The 23,796-nt window shown below is 39.4% G+C and overlaps 1 protein-coding gene across 1 annotated transcript in view; it reads left to right on the plus strand.

The window, feature by feature from the left end:
- The first annotated feature begins 402 nt into the window (after nt 1-402).
- sema4f (sema domain, immunoglobulin domain (Ig), transmembrane domain (TM) and short cytoplasmic domain, (semaphorin) 4F) overlaps nt 403-23,796 on the plus strand; it is a 68,479-nt gene continuing 45,085 nt past the window's right edge. The window contains exon 1 of the mRNA XM_053629275.1: nt 403-1,356. Within this exon, the coding sequence (XP_053485250.1) occupies nt 1,269-1,356 (88 nt within the window). The 5' untranslated portion in view covers nt 403-1,268. The remainder of the gene's footprint in view (nt 1,357-23,796) is intronic.

Here is a 23,796-nt window from a genome sequence, read left to right on the forward strand (position 1 = left end):
ACAAGCGCTTGCCAAACAAATGAATTTAGTAGATACTTTTAAAAAATGAAAGGAATAAGAATAAGAATAAGAAGGATTAGTATAAAATAGATTTTCTGCAAACTTTTTGTTAGACTTATGTTCTGTTTATTTTTCTTAACAACAACAATAATAATATTTTCTTCTTATAGTTATTATTATTATTATTATTATTATTATTATTACTATTAATAATATTGTTGTTATTGTTATTATTATTATTGTTATTATTAGTAGTACTATTATTGTTGTTGTTATTGTTATTATTGTTATTATTATTATTGTTATTATTATTGCTGTTATTGTTATTATTATTGTTATTATTACTCTTCTTCTTCTTCTTCTTCTTCTTCTTCTTATTATTATTATTACTGTTCTTATTGTTGTTATTATTATTGTTGTTGTTATTATTATGATCATTCTGATTAAATCCGCCGCTGTGTGGCGAGGCTGGTCACGTGGTGTGTTACCTGTAGGTGATTAGTCAGTGATGGGAGTGGGGTGGGGCGCTGAGTGCAGGGAGCGAGTAGGATTTGTTAGTGACTCGTCACTGGGATCTCGGGACAAATAAACGCTTCTAGTTTTTCTTCCTCCTCCTTTACGCTTCCAGCCTTCTTTTTTTACTCAGCTGTTTCTTTATATAATCTGACAGCGCGCTTCGGATGTGTTTTGTGGTATTTATTCGAGCCGGTGGATAGCGACCGAGAGGTGTATATGGGACCGTTTGAATTGGTGTGCACTTCCAGCTGAACGGACGGAAGACCTGACCGGACGCACAGAGAAAGAGGAGTGGGATCTTTCTTGATGTGGCAGCCATCGGGATTTCAGCATTTCTATTGCTGTAAACTTGGGAAAACTTTGACTTTCTTTCTTTCCTTTTGTTTGTTTTTTTTTTGTGAGAGGAAATGAAGGGTTTAGGTGCCTGTGAACGCAGACGCTGAAATACTTGAAACTGGTACCAGCACGCGGAAACGCCACCAGGACGGAGAGTAAAAACAAATAAAATAAAGCAAAATGATGTTGCTTATTTAATAATAAATAAATAAAAAATTGTATACACATTATTTTTTTATACATCAGAGACGCGCTTTTTTTTTGCAAGTTACCAACACTTGCACTCGGCGTTATTCTTCTCTATAGGCGAAATATTACGCGTCGGTCTCAGTACAGAGCCGGCACAATGAGCTGCAGCTGAGACTGGTCTTCTTCAGACTTTTCTCCTGAACTTTAGTGGCTCTGATCTGCGGAACATGAAGCCGGACACCTGTCTGCTCGCTGCACTTCTGACCATGTGTTTACCTCTGCTCTCCTGGACAGCAGCTCTCACCAGCCATGAAGGTCAGTGCATTTCACTTCTCCTATACACTCACCTGCTCACCTGTACAAGCTTTGCTTAAAAACAAAACAGTTGGTTAGGTGCAAACTGGCTACTGTGGTAAATTGACATGCGCTCAGAGCCACTGTCATTCCTAAACCCAACGAGCTAAATTAATCAAACAAGAATAGCTCTTTATTATTATTATTATTATTATTATTATTATTATTATTATTTCTGGATGTTGTTTTACATGGAATATAGTCACTGAGTTTGGTTTTTGTTTAGTATTGCTGAGTAGGATGACGCATAATGAGAGCCGCACGCGCGACAGGTGACTCGCTTCAGGTAGTTTATTTGTTTTTACGCCTCACAATTATTCTGAAAGAACAGGACACGTTGCCAGTGGTTTCGTTTTCCCTCGCTGTAGTTTATTGATGTTCTTTTCTTGTTCCAGGCGCTCGTCTGTAGGCAAAAGAGTTTATTCCTCCTTTACATGTCGCTAAGAGGTGTGTGTTGGAGCACCACGAGACTTGAATTTCCTCAAGAAGCTCGTATGGCTTGACTTGAGTCTGTTGCTAGCAGCAGCACACACATCTACGCTGTATGGCCAAAAGTTTGTGGACACCTGAACGTCACTCCCATATGTTGGTCTTCCTTCAAACTGTTCCCTCAAAAGTTGGATGCATATAATTGTGTAGAATATATGCTGTAGCATTAAGAAATCCCAGTCGCTGGAACTAAGCAGCCCGAACCTGTTCCAGCATGGCAGCATGAATTTCACTGTGCTGTAAAGTATATGTGACACACATACATTCTTCTTCCAGAAAGAGTATTAGCGAGGTCAGGCACTGATGTCTGGTGAGGAGGTCTGGGGTGAAGTCGGCGTTTCAGTTCATCTAACACAAAGGCATGGTTCTCCAAGGTTAGAGTGGAAGAACTCGAGTGTCCTGCACAGAGTCCTGACCTCAACCCCATTAAACACCTTTTGTCTTGGATGAACTGAAACGCCGACTTCACCCTAGACCTCTTTACCCGACATCAGTGACCTTGCTAATAAAAGAATAACGTATGTTTGCCACGTATACATTACAGCACAGTGAAATTCCTTTCTTCGCGTAACCCAGCTTGTTAGGAAGTTGGTGTCCGAGCACAGCGTCAGCCATGATACGGCACTCCTGGAGCAGGGAGGGTTAAGGACCTTGCTCAAGGGCCCAACAATGGCAGCTTGGCGGTGCTGGGGCTTGAATCCCCGACCTTCTGATCAGTAACCCTGAGCCTTAACCAGCCAGCCATCACTGCCTTGTGGCTGAATGAGCACAAATCCCCACAGCCATGCTCCAGAATCTAGTGGAAATCCTTCCCAGAAGAGTTGGGGTTATTATAAAAGTGAAAGGGGCAAAATGTATAATGGGATGTTCAGCAAGCACATATGGTTGTGATTGGTCAGGTGTCCATATACTTTTGGCAATAGTGTATATTTATATTTACATATTGTGTAAGTGATTTGTAGCAGTGATTTTCTTATAGAGTGCAAGAAAAATGACCTTCAAGCCAAACAAGTAAACAGATAATAGAAGGCTGTTTGATGGTTGGTTTTAACTCATTAAGCAAAATAACATGGCAAAGCATCAAATGTTAACAACTTGACACATGCTGCCTTTTTGCATTAATAGGACACTAACATTTATTCATGGAATTTTTTGACGAATGAGCTCTTGCACTGGTTCAGAAGTTTCTCCCAAGTAATAAAGAGGTCTATTAAAGTTAGTGTGATAATCCCCCTTTTGTGTGGGACCTCGTCCTGGTTCTGCCTCGCATTTCCCACATTTAATTCTCTCCTGCTTCCCACGTCACTTCTGTGGCACTGCTGAACATCTTCCATCTTTCTATTTTTCTGTTACAATAGTTTCCCAAATGCCATCAGGTTGAAATTTTGTAATTATATCTTTCCGAAGAGCACAGTGTGGGATGGAGATCGAGAAGTCTTTAATCATGCCCATATGGCCAGATTCACCATGTGACTGTTTCCATGTTCCGCTTAAACACCCTGTGGGAGAGGTTGTTGTCGCAGGAGAGGCTTCACCCATCAACAGCGCAGTATGCTCCACAGTACCTGTTAAGTTGCATCTAAAGCACTGACTACCAAAACCACAACTTCTTTCTTTTTGAGACTCCAAATTGATGCAATAAATTGCAGCTTAATTTACACATTATGTTGTAAGCTTTTCATCTTTGACTATCAGTGTGGTGGTTGTTCACGTGAAATGGATCACATGGAAAATTCCACCTTATGACACTAGCCCTATTTCTTAACCTCTTCCTGTTGTTGTATTGGATTTACTATTCACTTGACTAGCTGTGTTTCTAATACCCTTCTCATGACACTGATTAGGAGCTCCAACATCATACGTGACCTTCTGAGGTTTTACAAACAAGGCTAGGTTAAACGGAAAAAATATGACGAGAGTGTTATGGGAATTTTCCACCAAAAGTGCATTTTGATGCTCCCCGTGCTGATGGAATAAGCAGTGGCTTTTTCCACACTCGTTACTGACTTTTCCTCATCCTCACGCTGGATGTTGGTCTAGTGTTTCTCCATCTCCGTCAGGCACACATGGTTGAGTAACAGGAGCTGGTATTCATTCTGTTCTTATTGGGCTTGTGCTATTTATTTTTCTCCTCTTAGTGCCTGACATTTTATGTGTGTCATATGTCTGTTACTCAAGTAGACATGTAGAGCCATGAACCATTGGGATATATTTGTATTTATTTAACACATTTATGTGCAATTTCTTTATGATCCAAATATACAATGGCAGTTGTGTGCAGCACATGTGTGAAGGAGTGTGTTTTTTGCCTCACATTAAGGACGTGCTCTTTCTCAGACAATGAAAAAGATGAAGTGCCGCCTTAGCCTACTCAGGATCATGACCTCTGCATTCTCCTCCAACGTCACTCCTACACTATAGGCGATTAAGTCTGGCGTGTCAGCACAAAAGCCCCGCAAAAAGAAATTTTAATCAGCATCTTTTACAATGAGCCCCTAGATTTCATGTTTGGAATGAAATGCCATAGCGAACGTAAGCAGAGCCTAGCCTGTTGTGTAAAACAAAGCAGATTCTCTGTGTGGAGTTTGTCATGAGGGTCAGGGTTTATTCATACTCCAACATTCTGCTGACTTTCCTTCCTTCTGAAGGTGCATTCTCACACACAGCGATTTTTATTTATTTATTTATTTATTTATTTATTTATCGCGGGAAGTCGCCAGTCGCAGTACTATGAAGTCGCCAGTAGGTGTTCCTACTACTGGTTGCCATAGTAACATGGGTGGCGCAACTAACATTCCATTTTTGTCAACAAACCAATTTTCTTGCAGCTAAAATGAGACATTCTGAAGGGAGAGCGATCTTATATAAAATTCACCAGTGTATGTATGCATCATATCCTAAGAGATGAAGGAGAAGCAGTGTGTGCTCTTTGCCATTGTGGCCATCTGTCTGCGCCAAAAGCGCAATCGGCAATTAACTTGGCTTAGTTTATGGCCCTGGTGCTTTTAAAGCAAAATAATAATAATGAAAACCACTCGCTTTTTGTTGCAATTAAGCAAAATCCCGGTGCAGCTCCTATCTCAGTATCACTTCACCCAAGATAGGAGCTACACCGGGATTTTACTCAATTGCAACAAAAAGTGAGTGTGTTTTCGTTATTATTTTATATATATTTTGCTTTAAATCCGTTAAGATCCTAAACTAATTGGCGACTGTGCTAATCGGTGCTTCTGTTAGTGAGCATGAGTAGCTATGAATCACATGCGCACTACTGTCTTCACTCCCATTGGCAGTCGCTGCACCAAGTCGCTCCAAATTTGCATAATGTTAAACTTTCTTAACTTTCAAAGTCGCTGGAAACGCCCACATCTAGTCGCCAATGGTTGCTGTTGCTCATGTCGCCGGAAGTCGCCAGCTCTCGTTGAAAAATGAATGGTCTCTGGTTGCTTTGGCGCTGTGAGTCGGGGTGTGTGTGTGTGTGTGTGTGTGTGTCTTGAGAAGTGCTTCTTCCTGCTGAATAAATGAATAGCTTTCTTGCTTGGCAGAGTTTATAGGTAAGACATTCCCCTGAAAATATAATATATTTTTTTCTGGATGTTAACATCCCCCCCCCCCCCCACATACACAGAGCACACGCCTCTTAATTGGATTTTGGAAATTGATTTCATTATCTGTTCTCAAGGTTATATTTATATTTGCAGTACCCGCCCCCCCAAAAAAACTGTTCTGTAAGCCAATTAAAAGTGGAAATCTGAAAGCTGTAACCTCCACACTGAGGAGGTCAAGAGGAGGGTCTCTCATACTGTAACTGAGGTCAGAGGCCACTCTGTATTCTGATTGATTTTCTGCCATGTTTCCTTTTACCTTAGTGTTATTGAACCATACGGTTGTTACAGTACCTTTGAAACAGCAAACCATATAAGGCTTTAGAGTTCTTATCTAACGTCTTATTAGCTCGAAAGGTTACACAGATCCGGGGTCAGCCTTAGCCATGTGTTTGAAGGAGCAAAGTGTCTTTGGAAGTCATTGTTTGCTGTCTGTCTATCGGCCTGATAGTGCAGTGGTGGTGTGATTTGTATAATGACTGAATACAAGTGAGTAGTCACGCTCTGTAAGTTTCGACAGAGGTGAATTGAATGGACGTACTCACTCGTTGCTCTTTCTGCATGTCCGATTCCTCATCTTTCACCCACTTGTGACGTACATGCTGAGTGATAAGCACATTCTTGTAGGTTGTCCGTCAACTCGTGATCTCCACTTTGTGGGTTAACCTTTGTAGAGCAAACATTTTAGAAGTCCAAAAGCCACAGCATGCTTGCCTTGACCTTTATTATTTATATGGCTTATATATAAAATTATTTTATACATTATTTATATGGCGTCATAACACATAATTTGATGATCAGTCTGGCATCTAATGTGGCATAACTGTCACCTAGACTTGTGCGGAGGATGTGTAATGCAATATTGAGATATTCAGATAACCTCCACACACACACACACACACACACACACACACACACACACACACATTCATTTACATATTTGGCTCTTAAGGACTGCCAGCTGTCTTCTGAAACCGATGAAGCAAGACGCCCAGAAACAGTAGCATCCTGACAGGGCCTAATGCGTATATATCACTAATATTGTTGTAGGACGTTTTACACCAAAACTTTGACTAAAAGAAAAGGAACATGAAGTAGAAAAAGTACCTACTTTGACCTAATTCAGAGTTAAAACTCCTCTTAAAACCACAGAATTGTCAGCTTAAACCGTATAATTTACAAAGTCTCAATATTTACTTTGTCTAAGGTTTGCTTTTGCTAACTAAGAACCAGTGGAACACTGGGATAATTTTAGGAGAAACTATAATTTCAGAGATGTTTTAGTCAAAATTGACAATTACAGAATAGGGCATACAGAGAGACATGTATGGTAGACACTCCACATGAATGGATAAAACAAACCCACAAAAAAACGTGTAATAAGAATGCATTTATTTAGCATTTTTTGTAGTGAATCTCCAGTGAGTTGTCCAACACAGGAAAATCTTCAGGACAGACAGTTTTATGGTTTGTCAGTAACATGACAAGCTGCATAAGTGATAACAGGAGCTAACTAACTTTGTGGCTGTTCCATGAACCGTATAGGATCGCGCAGATTTTAATTTGTGATTTGTTGTGGCCAAAAATTAGCTTTTTTTCAAAATTTGTGATGCAGTTTATGGAGTGTTTTGTGTTTGGGCTTTTCCCCCCCCAGAAAACTACTTGAATTGGCGAGATTGCAATCTTTTGCAGTGATGTTTGTTGGTAAATGAGACCTTTTAGCTGTACTCATGTCCAACACACCCGAATCGAAGAGGGCTTTCGCTGAATACGTGTTGTGATGACATCACATTACACGTCTTGGGCCAAAATCTGCAAGCTCCTCCAAATATTGCGGCGTTTGCTTGATTTTTGCCTTACTTTCGGTCATCGCAAAATCCTGGAGGGACTGATGACTATAAATGGATCAAATGTACGACTTGGTGTTCAGTAATAAATAAATAATTCACATCGTTTGCGAAACGGCTGTGTATAAGAAGAATAAAACGCTGAAATGATCGGTTTCAGTGTGATGACAGTTATTTACGTCAAGCTGTGTCACACCTGTGACCCTTCATTGATTTTATTATTTTTTTTCCTTCCCCTTTTACTTTACTCCCTTTTGTGTTGTGTTCCTTAATTAATGTATTTAATAACAAAAGAAAACCGTTACAAAATGATATGTTAATGTCCATCTGGTACAATGAGTAACATGTTATATAGTTATAGAAGCACTGACATGTGGCGATATGTAAGACACTCTGAAAAATATCATATTGTAATATTAGTGTAATTTCCCAGCCCCAGTAGTTAAGGAGTGTCTAGAGCTGTGTGTGCTCTTGTATGTGCTCTATACTACACCTGGAGAGGAAATGACTGGCTTCTCAGCAGAATGCTATAAACACATATGTACTGAATGTGTTCCATCTGACCGGGTGTATAACTGTCCTACGCTGAATCGGTCCCACGCTGAACTGAGTGATGATGCACTCTGTCCTTTTGCACATTTGTCTGGCAGGCTGCGAGGTAGGTGAATGTATTCGTATCGCAGTAATAAATATGCGCACATGCTGGAAATGTGGTTAGGGTGTTTGGTATATGTATATATCACACGTGCTTTGAGCTTTGTGTGTCACAGGATGTGTGAAAAATCCTCATTGTCTGGAGCTTAGTCTTGTGGTTTTGACCCTAAATCTCTCTTGTGCACACACACGCTGCATGTGTGGAATGATGCAGTGGTTATATTTCACAACCATTACCACCTGCTCTAATTGGTTGATTAGAGATGAATATTCCATCAGCCCACCAGCAGAGATGAACGAGTAATGACACTGTGAGACAATGGATAAGACTTCTAGAGCTGTTGACGCCTGCACAGTACTTCCGGGAGGTTATTGATTTTAGGCCTGACATGGCATAATTTAAAAATATGGTTCCAAGAAATTGTATTGATCTGCCAGAGACTCTTTTTGGGAAGGGTTCAGGATGTAGTGGTTTGTTGCACCTTGTTAAATTAGTGTTATTTGCTTTACTGTAGGTTGGGTTTTTGGCATTTACATTCTCTCAGCCCCCACCCCCACCCCCCAACCTCCCACCTTCTCTTTCTCTCTCTTGCTGAGATTTGGTGGTCGACTCCAAGCGTGGTAGTGCCGGCAAGAAAACCCAGTTTGAGCATCGCGATCTTAATGGCAGGATGCAGCCTTGAGAGAACAAAGGAAAGCTGTGGAGTTCTTTCTCTGTGCGTACACACAGAGAGAGAGAGAGAGAGAGAGAGAGAGAGAGGGGGAGAGAGAGAGAGAGAGAGAGAGAGAGAGAGAGAGAGAGAGAGAGAGAGAGAGAGCGCTACCCTGTTTAAATCAGAAAAGCCCTGACTAATGGATTTGTGTGTTTGTGTGGTGTGTGTTACGGTGGCGGAACGCAGAGGGTGTAAAATCCATCCCTTGTTAGGTCTGTTTTCTTTCTTTCATCCCACGTTTATTGGCCTCTAATTGGAGGCTGGGTTTGTAATTAAAATAAGATGGCTTGTGAAATACTGGGGAAGGATTTAGTAGTCAACCATGGTGAAACCTGCCAATCGTCCCTGCTCCCCCCCCTTTTTTTTGTTGGAGACAAAGGTGGCTCCTGGTGCATCTAGTAGATGTTTGCTAAAGCAAACAAAAGCCATAGGGGACATGGTTAAATTGATATTGTACATCCACACGTATGTAGAGAAGGAAGGTCCTCCACTCCTCCACACACTCATATGTGGTATGAGACTAACAGCCACAACTTCTGTCTGTCTGTATGTATAATTATTTTCAGGGGACCGTGCAACAGATGCTATTCCCCCTCTCTGTCACATCAAGCTGAAATCTGTAGTTGGCATTACAGCGCATGGGGGTAAAAAAAAAAACAGGCAAATGTATTATTCTTGATGTGTGTGCCATTTATCCCTTGTAGATTTATTTATTTATTTATTTTGAGCTGGTTCCAAGTAGGCCACTGCACGAGTACAGTATGTCAGGAAGCATTTTGTAGCTTGTATCTCTCCCTGGGTTTCGTTAGTGTCTGTGTGGCTGCTGCTTAGTAAACATGGCCTTGGAAAAGCATTATTATTCGATCCCATTATAAAGATTGAAGTGTTTTGCTCTGGCAAAGAGAAGAGCAGTTCTGAGCCGAGCTTGATGGAGAACGAGAGGACGTGTAAGCATACACAGGCTTTGATCTAGTGTTATGACTTTCTATTAACTAAAAGCTTTGTGACAGAAAGATAGAAGCAACCAGGAGGCATAGACATGGACAGAGGAGATGGATGGTTGAAGCAGAGTGGCAGATCAGAGAGCCACCAGGATTGGCTTTAGTTAAGTGAGATTCTAGGTTCTCCATTAACAGAATTATAACCGGCCACTGGTGTTTTCTTAGCTTAAACCTGCACACTTTACTTTTATGCAGTGGATGAATGATTTGATATCCGCCACTTTATCTAATGACATGTTCAGGAGGGGCGATTGGCAGCAGCATCAACGGAATGTACCATAGCAAATGGAATGTACCAAATTGTAGAATAACTTCTAATGGGGGCATATCCCCATCATTTATTTGTTAAAAATCTTTTATATTATAGTGATTCATGCGTCATGAATGAGAATGGTCAGATTGGAATTCATGTAGCTATTCATTAGGGATGCACCGAATGTTCGACAACTGAAATTATTTGCCGAAAATAGCAAAAAAAAGCACTTTCGGTGTTCGGCCGAATAAGTGAAAAGGCCGAATAAATTTGACCGAACAATGACGTGTTTGATGACGCGACCAAATAGCCTAGCAACCAGAGTGAGACACGCGAATGTCACGACCTCCACTTCCGGCAGCGCGCTCGGAGAGGTGAGGGGGCGCGCGCATGCACGAGCTACGTGTACGAGTGGTCAGCGAGCGCATGCTCTTCGGATGTTGACAACAATGACATTGTTTACTGTGGACACGTGTGTTTGTTTTGTTTCTGTTCCAGAGTATTCCGTCACGTCGCGAGACATAAGGGAGTAGAATACAGAAGCAGGTAAAGATGTATTTATTTAAGGGAAGGCAGACAACTCCAAATCGTAATCCAAAAAACGTAGTCAAGACAGGCAAAGGGTCGGACGATCGGCAAACCGGCATAAACGGAGCAAAGCAGGAATTGAAGTCGCGGTCACAGAAAACAGAGTCAAAACATAAAACACGAAACATGAACTAGTACTATGGACTGGGAGTGGAAAAACCAGCGGGGACTAAATGAACTAATCTATAGTTTAAACTAACTAAATCTATCACGGTACATAACATTAACAACGTATCTAACTATACTATATTGAGCGGTGTATATATCCCCAATATAATCAGCCATGTAGAACCTAATAGAACCATTTTTTTGCACTCTTGTCAATGCACTTTTTGATGCACTTTTTTGCTGTAGGCTACAGAGTGTTCCATTCTTTCAGCAGTCAGTTATAGACCTAACATCGGCTATTCAAGGGGGGCTCAAAGATGACCATATAAAAATATTTTTATTTTACTCATTTATTTATTTAAAGTTATATTGTGTCTTGTTGGTAGCCTGTGCCTGCTGGAATGAAAAAAAAAATGTTCAGTGTTAAATAAATATTTTGAAATTGTCGTTTTTGTAATTGATTTTTTTCTTTGAAAAGCAAGACAAAATAGTAAAAAGCACAGTTTGACTATTTAATTTATGCAATGGTGAAAAAAATGGCAAAATAAATGGAAAAAACGCGAAAAAACGTGTTCGGTATTCGGCCTTCGGCCAAGTTTTTCATTATATTCGGCTTCGGCCAAGAATTTTCATTTTGGTGCATCCCTACTATTCATGTAGCACTTTTCAGATATGTATCCGATCAAAGACCACGTATGAAAGTATCTCAGGTTTGATTTGATTTGAAAAGAACAAATTCTTTTGTGTAACGCTACTCAAAAAAAAGAGTCAGATTTGTGTCACTTCAGCCAGGTCATAAGGACATCGTCAAAGTTGTGTTTATGACCAGAATGGAAATCTTGTTTGTGCTTTGCTTATTTTTTTTTTTTCTTTTTGTTTCTTTTTTTTTTTTTTTTTTGCACATCCTGATCAGTTTAAAAAAATTGTTTGGCAATTACATTAACTTCTTATAAAACCATTGGTTATTTGCCTTTGGGTGCATTTTAAAACATCATTAGAAGGAATTGAGCCATCACTACTGACTCATTGACATGATTCACCAATCAAATTTCATGTGGACACACATCATTGGCCAACTTTGATTAATACTTACCTTACTGGAAAACACCTGTTAATGTTGGTCATTCAGAGTCTGTTTAATTATTGATGGAGATGACGTCACCGAGTCAATCTAAGATCTTACAAAAAAAAAATCCCTAAGGTAAGATCTTTTGTCTTTATTTGTAGTTTAGCCTGGTTTTGTTTACCACACACAATTTGCTGAACACACAGAACTGGTTTTGTTGATGACCTAGAAAGATGTTTTATTATTATTTTTTTTGGTCCCCTTACTTAACATGACACATCCTTGTTGTGCCTCACATCCAAACCTACACACAGTCATCATGCCTCTCTAAGACAGGAAACCCATTTAATACTTCCTTTAGCTCAGGAAGCTGAGCTAAGTGTGAGTAGTAGTTTAATCTTGGTGTATTACTGAACATGCCTGACCTGCTCACACACTGCAGTAATGTTCAGTAATGTCTGCCTGTAAGAATATTGATCAAGGAAAAGCTCACGTACTACCTGTGTTGGGTGATAACACAAGTTTCAATTGTTGTGCAAAAGGTTGATTACTGATTGATTTGAATGACTATTTGGAAACCTACCATTTCCTCAAAAATTGATGTCAAGTTCTGTGGAAAAATGTGGTGGTGCTGTATCATTTCTCTCACAGGAAGTCACACCTCCTGTGTTTTTAAAAAGAAAAACCTTGAATTTGAAAGTGGCGGCTGCTACCCTGCTGTGTTTGGTCTAATCCTTTCCATGGAAAAGACGAGCACTTTTTTGTGTGGGATTCGGTTCAGTGTAGCAGATGAATTGAAAGCCTTTATTCTTGTTTCGATTCACCCACTGCCATGTAAACTGAATACATATACAACGGGTGCACGGTGTGATCTGTGCTGGTCTACTGCCTGCGTGTAAAAAGATCACGTCGGCTGTTGCTTTTCTGCACTGTAGACGTGTAAGATGCACGCCAAGTTCATTTTGGTAGCCGAGCAGCAGTTCTTAGGAAAATGATGGTAGAAATCAGTTTATTCAAATATCCGTTTTGCACGAGCAGACTACAGCGTCAGTTAATCAGTTGTGATTTGAAGAATGGTAGTTTTGAGGCAAAACAAATTGTGGAGCTGTAAGCAGCTGTTGCTTCACACTAGCAAACTGGATCCCACATGCCAAGATTAAGACCTGAGATTGTGGTGGCAGGGTTGTAGCCTGGGACAGAAGATAGGAAGTGTTGGAGTGTATAAACTCCTTGCAGAGGATAGTGGAGTTTTAAAGGAAATATTTGTGTTACCTACCTCTTAAATTCTCAGATGGTGAATACAAACCTACATTCAACACTCTCACAACTACATACTTGTCCTGTTAGTTTTACTGTAGTCACTGAATAAGTTGTAGTAGTTATTAACTAATATGCTTTCAGATGAATAACTGAAGATAATCTAGTTGTTTAAAAGTTTAAACTACTATAGTATTGTCCAATAGAAGGTTCAAGAACAGATTATGGAGCGGATTTGGATTAGGACTTCAATTAGTAACTTTCCTGACAACAACCATCAAGGAAAAAATATCAAAAGAGGATGGATATCCATAAATTCCGAGAACACCAGAATAACCCACATTTTATATTATTTAATTAAAATAAGTATGTTGTAGTTTCCAATTTTGCTATTGTGTTAGTCCAGTATGTTACAATGGACATAGGCTATTTCTTTGAGCTTTTATTCATTGTCATTTGTAGGTCTTAGCGAATCAGTGTAATTGTACAGTACGTACTGGGTATTAACGTCACTAGGGCACGTGACACTCCTTGCATTACGGTTTCAATAAAATGAACAGTCATTAAAATCATTTGGCAAACACTTGTCCAAAGTGACTCTTCAGGCAGGGTACAGTCCAAGAATACAGCAGAGCAGTTATTGGGTTAATTAGTTACAGAGCAGTTATTGGGTTAAAGTCCTGAGATTTGAAAATCACTAGCTCAGAGTCTTAAAGGTCTAGTCAGCGATCTTGGTGTTGAAAATCCAAGCAATAACAGCCCCTCCTTTATACGACCTCTTCAAATAAACTAGGACTCCTCCTTGTTCTGATTGATTGGATGTTGGTGGTCCACATCATTTTTTTTTTTTTTTTTTTGTCCTGTGCACAAAGTCTTGGATATTACAGAGACTGGAGTAGCCTGTAAACATATTTTTTGTTGGTTGCCAAAACCATAACTTTTTTAACTTTAACCCCCAGTTATTAACAAATAACCATTTCCTTAACACACAAACCTAGTGTTCAAGAAAGAACTGTTAAGTAAAGCATGGTTCTTAGGTTTTATGAGACTTGAAGTGTTAAGTCACTAAATACCAGATATGTTTACATAAAAATCGCCCCGCAGTTGCTGAATTTGAGTTGTTCTTAATCCTAAGCCTTTTCCATAGACAATGTTTTGTGTCTCTGTCACACTCCCTCGTTAGTCTTCTGAGATCTTACTGTAATGCATAAACAGCTTTGTATCCAGAGGTACCAGGCGACGGTGCCTAGTGACAGTCAGCTGAGAATTCTGATTAAAGTATAAAATGTACCTCTATAACTAACCACTGGTGAGTTTGTATCAAGGATTCCGGTGTGTTTGTACGTATGAGACTGACATTTGTTGTCAATAAGGTGGGACAAATCAAAACACCAGTTCTGTTTTATTGCTCTTTTATACCTCAGTCTCATGAGCTTCTGTGACTTTGTCAAGGACACCACTGGACTCCAATCATGTAGTAGTTTTATATAAGGTGTGTGTGTGTGTATGTATATGCATTAAGTAAAGCCATGTGCTGATCTGCCTTTCTCTGCTGTTCCGTACAACACACATGCAAAACGATCTACCCTCTGGGATTTTCCCTGAGAGGGAGGGAGGGGGAGGGGGGAGAGAGTGAGAGAGGAAGAAGGAGGAAGGGAGAGAGGTACTGAACTAATGCTCAAGTCAATTATTGACTAAGATAACCTTTACAGCGTGTTACAGGATGTTGGTCCTGGCTCTGGTGAAGGCTGGCTTGTTTTTCTCACTGTCTGAAATAGGAAATACATCTACACTGTTTTAGAAATGCAGTTTCTTCTACTTGGTGTGAAAGTAGTACAAATTGTGCACATTAGTGACCTTACACACATTACAGGGACAAAAACGTACGAGTGTGTGCAAGTGTGTCCATTTGACACACAGCCAGCCTTGCCATTGTTTAATGGTGGGAACTGCCTTATCATTGCTGGATATCATTAAGCACTAGAAAACAAACACCAGCAGGTGTGAAAATAACTTTTCAGGCAAATAAATTTTCAGTTTTCACTGTTTGCATCCAATTTCTCTCATGGCTGATTCGATCAGTAATTCATGTAAAAGTGTGTGTGTGTTTGAGTGAGCATTGTGCTACTTTAAGGGAAGAAAGAAACACCCATGCAAAATGCACAATGTGATGTTATTACTTTTAACTGCAAGTTGCACTATGAATACTATTAAAAGAGCTGTCATGCATGCACACACCCCAACAAACAGTGATGAAGTCAAAACAACACACACACACACACACACACACACACACACACAATGCCAGCTGAGCTCAATGTCATTAATCTTGTGTACAGAGGCACAGCCTGCATTAGTACTTGAAGAGGCACACACACTCACACATTGACCTTCTTTTCTCATTCTGTTTCCTTTCACCCTCTGTCCTTTTTTGATTCCCCCCGCCCCTTCCCCATCCCCCCAATGCTCCAGAGTGCAGTATGGATAAATCAATTAATACCTTGGAAAATAATGTAGAAAATGAATACAAAAGAAACAGAAATAAAATATTGATAGTCCACTTTAGACAACATTAATATGTGTAATGATGTATTATTAACATATGCATTTCAGATTGTGTTATATAAATATTGTAATTCAAATATTATACTTTTTTTTCCTTCTGAATGTACTTTTATAATCCTGGAGTAAATCGAGGTTACTCCATTATTTACCCAAAAGTAGTGTGACCTTCCCATGGATAAGCATGACTGGGTGTAAGAGTGGGCCATCAGACTGTGAGTTACTGCATGCTCTAATGGCCAAGAGGTAGGCTAAGATGATGGGATTAGTTTTATTTATTTTTTTTTTCAAGAAGGTTCAAGAACAGATTACGGAGCGGATTTGGATTAGGACTTAAATTAGTAACTTTCCTGACGACAACAACAGTCAAGGGGAAAAAAAAAATCAAGAGAGGGTGGATATCCATAAATTCCGAGAACACCAGAATAACCCACATTTGATATTCTTTAATTAAAATAAGTATGTTGTAGTTTCCAATTTTGTTATTGTGTTAGTCCAGTATGTTACAATGGACATGGAGGGACACTTCTACAGTTATTTATATAATTGAATACAAAAGAAAGAAAATGAGTCCGTATCAATGAACTCTATAATTTTTTATTAACTAACTTTTAACCTGTCAATATACCTCTCCAGTTGTCTGATTGAGGTCTTGTATTATCAAATTCAGTGAGAATCATGATCGTAATGGAAAGTGATTGCATTTTGTCCTTCCTGTGTGCACCAAGTGCAGGGGACATTTTTCCGATGTCCATTAACAGCCCTGCTGCCCCTGGGTACAGGGACCCGTCCAATGTATAGACAGCATGGAGGGTAAACCCAGTTTTCTGTCTTGCCTGTATAATTGGATCTAACTGGGCCTAAGTGCCCTAACCCCCTCCCTGCTGCTCAGTTAATGGACCAGTCTGGAGGGGCAGTGAGAATGAGTGGCTGAGGAGAAGGTCATTGTGTGTGTGGCAGTAAGTGAAGGCTTCCTTTAACCATTTAGTGGGCCATGAAATACTACCAGATTACTGTATCCTTGGATGTGTGTAACTATTATAATGTAATGCTCAGCTGTCTCTTTGTGTATCTGTGCACTTATAAAGCACTTCTGTGTGAATGTGCTGAGCTGGTGGGTTTATATCGGAGATTGTATTCTGAACAGAGCATGCTGGTCTGACTTTTAAGCTGCAGATTGTTCATCTGAATTTGCAGGTGTCATGTAAGTGTGTTTACAGAAAGTCACTTCCAGTTACGAGAAACTTATCTGCACTATGTCGATGTGTACTTTCCACATCAAATCAATAGTGTCCTATATAAATTACACATACATACAGTGAGGGAAATAACTATTGGATGCATCAACATTTTTTTTCAGTAAATATTTCCAATGAGGCTATTCACATGAAATTTTCACCAGACATCAGTATTACCTCAAGAAATCCGCAAATATAACAAATTCATAACATTACAGTGTATAAATAAAGTTGTATAATAAAGTGGAATGACACAGGAAAAAAGTACTGAACATGCTCACTGAAATTTATTGAAAACTTGGTAGAGAAGCCTTTGTATGTAATGACGGCTTCAAGACGCTTCCTTTATGAAGAAATTAATCGGCCGCAATAATTAGTTGTGATTTTGGCGCATTCTTCTAAACATATTGTTTTTAAATCTTGTTCACTTGGATTCAAGTCAGGTCAGGTGATCGTATCCAATACTTATTTCCCCCTCTGTATATGTGTACAATATATATATATATATATATATATATATATATATATATATATATATATATATATATATATATATATATATATATATATATATATATATATATATATATATGTGTAATATTATATATCTATCTATCTAGTGAATCTAGATATCGCACACATCTTAAGGTGTTAATATTTTTTCAAAATTATGTTCATTTACTTTTATTTTCTCTATGCTTCTTTTCTTTTTGCTCTCATTTTCTCTCTTGCTCATACAAAGGCTTATGGTTGGCCTGCATTGCTTTGGTTATATAACGTGTTCACAATTGCACAAACCCACACATGAATCTGCTGGTGCATGGTTCCATGGACACGAGGGTTAGTCCTTAAAAATCTAAAAATGAAGGGGGGGGACACAGAGGTAATCACTAGTCCACACATGTACACATAAGACAAACACTTTGCTTATTCGTATGTTTGATTTGTGTATTATAGAAATGGTTCGTCAAGTTTGTCATGCTTATGCAGAAAGCTCTCGCTGCTGTAGGAGATGCTTTGTGTTTTTTTTTTCGTCACCACTCTGGGTTAAAGGCACAGAAAGTATACAGGTGAATCACAGAGGGCAAAAAATTTAACCTGTTCAGCCTGTTGGATTACTCTGTGTGTATGGTTTCATTTTCATTAGTCTGGTCTACAGCCAAATATTCAAACCTGATCTAGTTATGAGTTTGACCTAGAATTCACTCTGAAAACCACCTTTTGTTCAGCCCACACTGCTAATGGCACAACGTGTAGAAAAAGAGGAACTTGAATGCTTCATTTTTATCAAGAAAATCTGTAACCTTGCTAGGGATGTACCTGAATATGAATACATTATTCTGAATGAACAGCTGATATGTAAACGGATACAAGTACAGTTATGAATAAGAGGCGCACTAGAGATGAGTATCGGGACTGGGACCCTATAGAATGCAACTAAAATTCAAAAACTTAAATTCAGTCAAGCAGCAAGTTTTTATTTTCATGCAGTCAGATATAAACATATGTGATCAGATTTACTGCAACGAAAGAGACACTACCTTCATTATTGTAACATGAGTCATTGTATAATGCATTTAGGGTGCCTTCGTTCATCCTTAGTAACTGCTCGGTGTAGGTCAACATGGTTTAAATTAGGCCAATAGTTTGGCAATATTTTGGGAAATGGAACCTGTTAAATGTGTTAGAAAATATCACAAGCAGGATTAAATAAACCCGCCAATGCACATTTCCTGAGTGATGTAGCTGAGGTTGAGGAACTGTCAAAGCCAGTATTCACAAACCATGCTGACAGTGCAGGGATTTCTACCTCTGGGGGGGAGGGGGGTTTCTTCAAGTGTTTTCTAATGTATCTGGGGCAAGAGTGATAGGGTTTATCTTTAATAAAAAAAATAAAATAAAAATAAGAGATGAATATTTAATGCACTAAACAGTACTGATAGAGCTACAGATAGTAGCATTGTGTTACGTCCCTCATCAATACATCCAGTATCAGTGGAACCTGGGCAGAGGGGAGAGTTGGGCCAACTATAATTATAGCAAACAGCATACTGTATTTTTAATGCAATCACTTTGCTCTGTAGCTACAGGCTGCAAAATTAAACCATCTTCGTAGATTAAAGTTCATAGCATATACAAAGTGGGAGTGTGTGGATTTGGCTGAATGTGAGACACTCATGGGGGGGGGGGGGGTGCTTCAGTAACACCTTTTGGAGTGTGTGTGTGTGTGTGTGTGTGTGTGTGTGTGTGTGTGTGTGTGTGTGTGTGTGTGTTCATTCATACTCGCACCTTTCCAAACAACCACTATAATCTCAGCGGTTGGTTTCCTCTTCACCCTCTTTCCTGCTCTCTCAGCCCGTAAGTTCCAATAACAGCGTAGCATGTTAGTCTGTGTTTAGGAAGTCCAGCCATTGTGTTTGAGCTGCATCCAGGAAGGAAGAAGCCCCGCCCACTCACTTCCCATCCAGCTTCCTGTTGCATTGATGATGCCACAGGGCTACAGCTATGTGGGAAACACTGTGTGACCCTTTGACCTGGTTTGCCAGTGAGTGAAGCAGAGAGGCCTAAGCGTGAGGATGGTAGCTGATGAGAGCACAAGTTTAGATCGATAATCAGTGCACATCGGGAAGTACAGTAACTGATATGACAACTTGTGCATGTTTTAGAGATCCTTTGGGATGTCATATGGTCATGCATGGAGGTTCCTATTAGCTAAATGGATTCCATTATTTTGAATGTGGAGTGGCTTCATAGTGAGTGTGCTTTTAGTATGAGGATGTGAAACGCTTTTGGTGCTATACTGTGAGCTAATGGCTGACTAACTTATGTTTGCTAAAAAGCTCTAATGAGTGGTTGTGCATTGGAAAGACCTGACTATAGGCCTGAGGTGGGCCAGAGGATTGTGTCTGTGTATTTTTTCCTATGGGAATGCTACTCAATCAGGCTTACTGAAGCACATTTGCTGAAAGTGGTTTTTGTTCAGTCTAGTCAGCGAGTGTGTGTGTGTGTTGGTGAGAGAGAGAGGCAGTAGCTTGTGTCATAGCCGATTGGTAACTGGATGGAAAATGTGTATGTGCGTGAACTATAAGAATGAATTTTACTGTAAAAAATATTCATAATATTCAAATTGGGAACACAGTCCACATCCAGCTGGGTTTTTTCCCCATACTGTACCATAGTTATACAATAAGGTAAAATATGGAATCTAAGTGATGTTGCATAAGTACAGGTGTAAAAAAAAAAAAAAAAATCTTAATTCAAAAAGTAAAAAAAAAAAGTAATTTAATTCAAAAAGTGGAATTTTCATATTTTCTAGATTCTTTACACACAAAGTGAAATATTTCAAGCCTTTTTTGTTTTAATCTTGATGATTACGGCTTACAGTTCATGGAAATCAAAAATCCAGTATCTCAAAATATTAGAATTAAGAATTTATAATACAGAAATGTCTGTGTTATATGACCTTCAGAAAAGTATGTTAATTTACTTGGTCAGGGCTTTAATCCTTTTGCACAAATTACTGCATCAATGCGGCGTGGCATGGAGGCAATCAGCCTGTGGCACTGTTGAGGTGTTCTGGAAGCCCAGGTTGCTTTGATAGCGGCTTTCAGCTTGTCTGTATTGTTGGGTCTGGTGTCTCTCATTTTCCTCTTGAAAATCAGGTCAGGCAAGTTGGCTGGCCAATCAAGCACAGTAATACCACGGTCAGCAAACCAGTTACTAGTAGTTTTGGTGCTGTGGGCAGGTGCCAGGTACTGCTGTAAAAGGAAATCAGCATCTCCATAAAGCTTGTCAGCAGATGGAAGCATGAAGTGCTCTAAAATCTCCTGGTAGACGCTGCATTGACTCTCGACTTGAGAAAACTCAGTGGAACAACACCGGCAGATGACATGGCACCCCAAACCATCACTGACTGTGGAAACTTCACACTGGACTTCCAGCAACGTGGATTCTGTGCTAAGGAAATCTTTGCAGGTGTTTTGAGTTAATTCGCTGATTAGAACTCTTCTCAGATCGACATTTCTGTATTATAAATTCTTTATTCTAATATTTTGAGATACTGGATTCTTGATTTCCATGAGCTGTAAGCCGTAATTATCAAGATTAAAACAAAAAAGGCTTGAAATATTTCACTTTGTGTAATGAATCTATAATATATGAAAGTTCCACTTTTTGAATTAAATTACCGAAAGAAATTAACTTTTCCACAATATTAAAATTTTTAGAGATGTACCTGTAAGTATTTTTTCCCCCTCTGGCTGAAATGCTGAGGACATTTTATTGGGTATGTAGTGCATTATAGTATAGGTTTGACAGTGCCATCTGTATAGTGAGCATGTATACTGAATTGGAAACCAACTTGGATTTGGATTAACTCTCTAATGGAGCAGTTAAAAAAAACAAAAAAGAGGCAGCATAAAAATTAGTTATGTGGATGATGATTCCATGTTGCCTAGAGCAGACTAGATACTGCTAATGTTCACTCTGTGGCTGAGATACACTGCTGTGAAATGAACTGTCATCCTCTGTTTGTTTTTATCTGAAATTCATGAGACATTCGAAAACACTACAAATACATGAGAAATTTTAAAATACTTTCAAATAAATAAGTGTGTGTGTGTGTGTGTGTGTGTGTGTGTAAGTCTGAAAGCCATCCTCTCACTAGTAAGACTTTGTGTGTGGGCGACAAGAGGGCTTATGGGTAGTGTAGTCCAGGGGGATGTAACAGGGCCGTAGGAAGCTCTCCATCTGTCTTGACCACACAAGTGTTAATCCTTTGCATTTTTACAAGAAATCTGAGGTTGTTAAAGTTTCCAGAATGTTCACATCATTCCACCCACAACACTCTTCCAGAGATATTTGGCTCAGGAACAGAAATACACTCACGGGTCATGTGACAAAGGGCATTAAGTTGAAGGAAAGCTGTATTGATCGATGGGAAGGATTCCAGAAAACACTATTATCTCTCTCCTTCTTAGAGATGCACTTCTCTCTCTCTCTCTCTCTCTCTCTCTCTCTCTCTCTCTCTCTCTCTCTCTCTCTCTCTCTCTCTGTGTGTGTATACACTCAGACTCTGAATAACAATTCCCTATAAATAAAAGGATAGATGTTCTCAGTCTTGCTACACTATTATTGTTAGTAAGGTTATATTTCTGTTTAACCTGTTATCACAGCTAATGCTTCCTTATTGCCACTGAGGCTTGTTATTGGTGCTACTGCTAATCTAGCTAATTCGCTGCTAGCATTCGTGTTTCTAAATTATACCAACACTGACAGTCTTTACCTGCAGTAGTACTGCTTGTGTAGTTTGTCTTGTCAGACAGCTATTCTCCAACATGTCTCCAAATTTCTCCAGGCGTGATAGACGTGATAGTGTAATTTCACACTGTGTAACCAAGCACGATGAGTCTTGGCCAGTGCGCTCTAAATCTTTGTACAAGAGCGTCCTGGTTAGTGCACGGCAGAGTGGCGTAGAACAAAAATGTCACACCGGAGTCTTTGTTTTCCTCCTGTACTTTTTCAACATTTTCAAAAGAGCCTTTGTGTTGGTTAACTATAGCTTTTTGTGTCATAGTACAATTAATTATGAATTTCTCCTATGAGCTATACACAATAAAGTTAGTGAGTCGTGAAGTCGCTCAGCCGGTGCTCTTCTCTAAAACCTTCGTCATCACTGTCATCACCATATAAGCGTGAACATGACTCTGCAGGAAGAGTGCGGCCATCTGGAAACAGCCCCCCCCCCCCCCCCCCCCCCGCTCTCTCCTTTCTCCTTGTGACCATTCAATAATTTTATCACAGTCCTTTGCAGCTTTATAACATTAGGCGTTTATTGGAAGTGATGTTAAATTGAATTTCTCTCAGCCTCAGAATTAATCCCTCACCCTAACCAGACATCCCAAACTGAGAAGCGTCATAGAATTATAACTCCTATTTAATAAACAATACCAAACATGTTTTCAGAGAACAGACAATGCAATCTTTGGGCTTGTTATAAATTAGTGTTGCGTGTAAGTACAGTATGAGTGGTTGTGTTTCTGTGCAAATGAATTCATTTCGATTGCAAATTTCAAACAAACTGTCTACCATAAACTCTCCGTTTACATACACGTTTCATGAAATACTAACCAAAGTTACCATAGCAACGTAACACATGATACCCCTGTCGGAGAACAATAAGTAGGCATGATGCATCTGTGTGTCTGAGAGCAAAACACCGTCCGAATGCCCAACAAGTGCCACAAGACAACATTTGTGTCCCACGTCATTCAACTTTGAAATGTTAGTATGAACTTTTTCATCACATGACCAGTTTGTGCACCTAATGTGCAAATAAACATGGTCAAATGTTGAATGACTGCTGTTCTCCTATGTAACCGAATAATAAGTAGATTGTCACTACAGTGCTGTGAAAAAGTATTTGCCCCATCCTGATTGATTCTGTTTTTGTGTATCTCATAATACTTATTTCAGAAATTAAAAGAAAATCCAAGATAAAACAAAGGCAACCTGAGTAAACACAAAATGCAGTTTTTAAATGATAATTTTATACGTTGAAGGAAAAAGTTACCCAATACCAGCTGGGTCTGTGTGAAAATGTATTTGCCCCTGTAGTTACTAATTCCACAAATCTATAAACTGCAGCAGAACTGCAGGTCTACAACATGAAACTGTGCCGAGCGTGTGTAGTGGTTGAAAATGCTATTGGTAGATTAAAAGGAAGATGGTGTTGCCTTATGAAAAGAAATGACCGTGAAGTGAAACTGGTGAAATCTATGGTGCTGACATGCTGTGCTCCTACATAACCTTTGTGATAATCATGGAGAGGCGTATGAGAATGAATGGGCTTCACCTTCAGCAGCAGAGCCTGTTGTGGCACTGGCACAGGCTGTAGAGGAGGGCAAGGATGTACGTGAGGGTCTGATGCGTTACTTGAGTAGCTAAATATTCATTTAGTCTGTCCTGTCATGTATTGATCATGACTAAACTTTTGCACAATCTTTCAAAGTACAAATGTCT

Source organism: Ictalurus furcatus, chromosome 7 (assembly GCF_023375685.1).
Source record: "Ictalurus furcatus strain D&B chromosome 7, Billie_1.0, whole genome shotgun sequence".
NCBI classification, from domain to species: domain Eukaryota; kingdom Metazoa; phylum Chordata; class Actinopteri; order Siluriformes; family Ictaluridae; genus Ictalurus; species Ictalurus furcatus.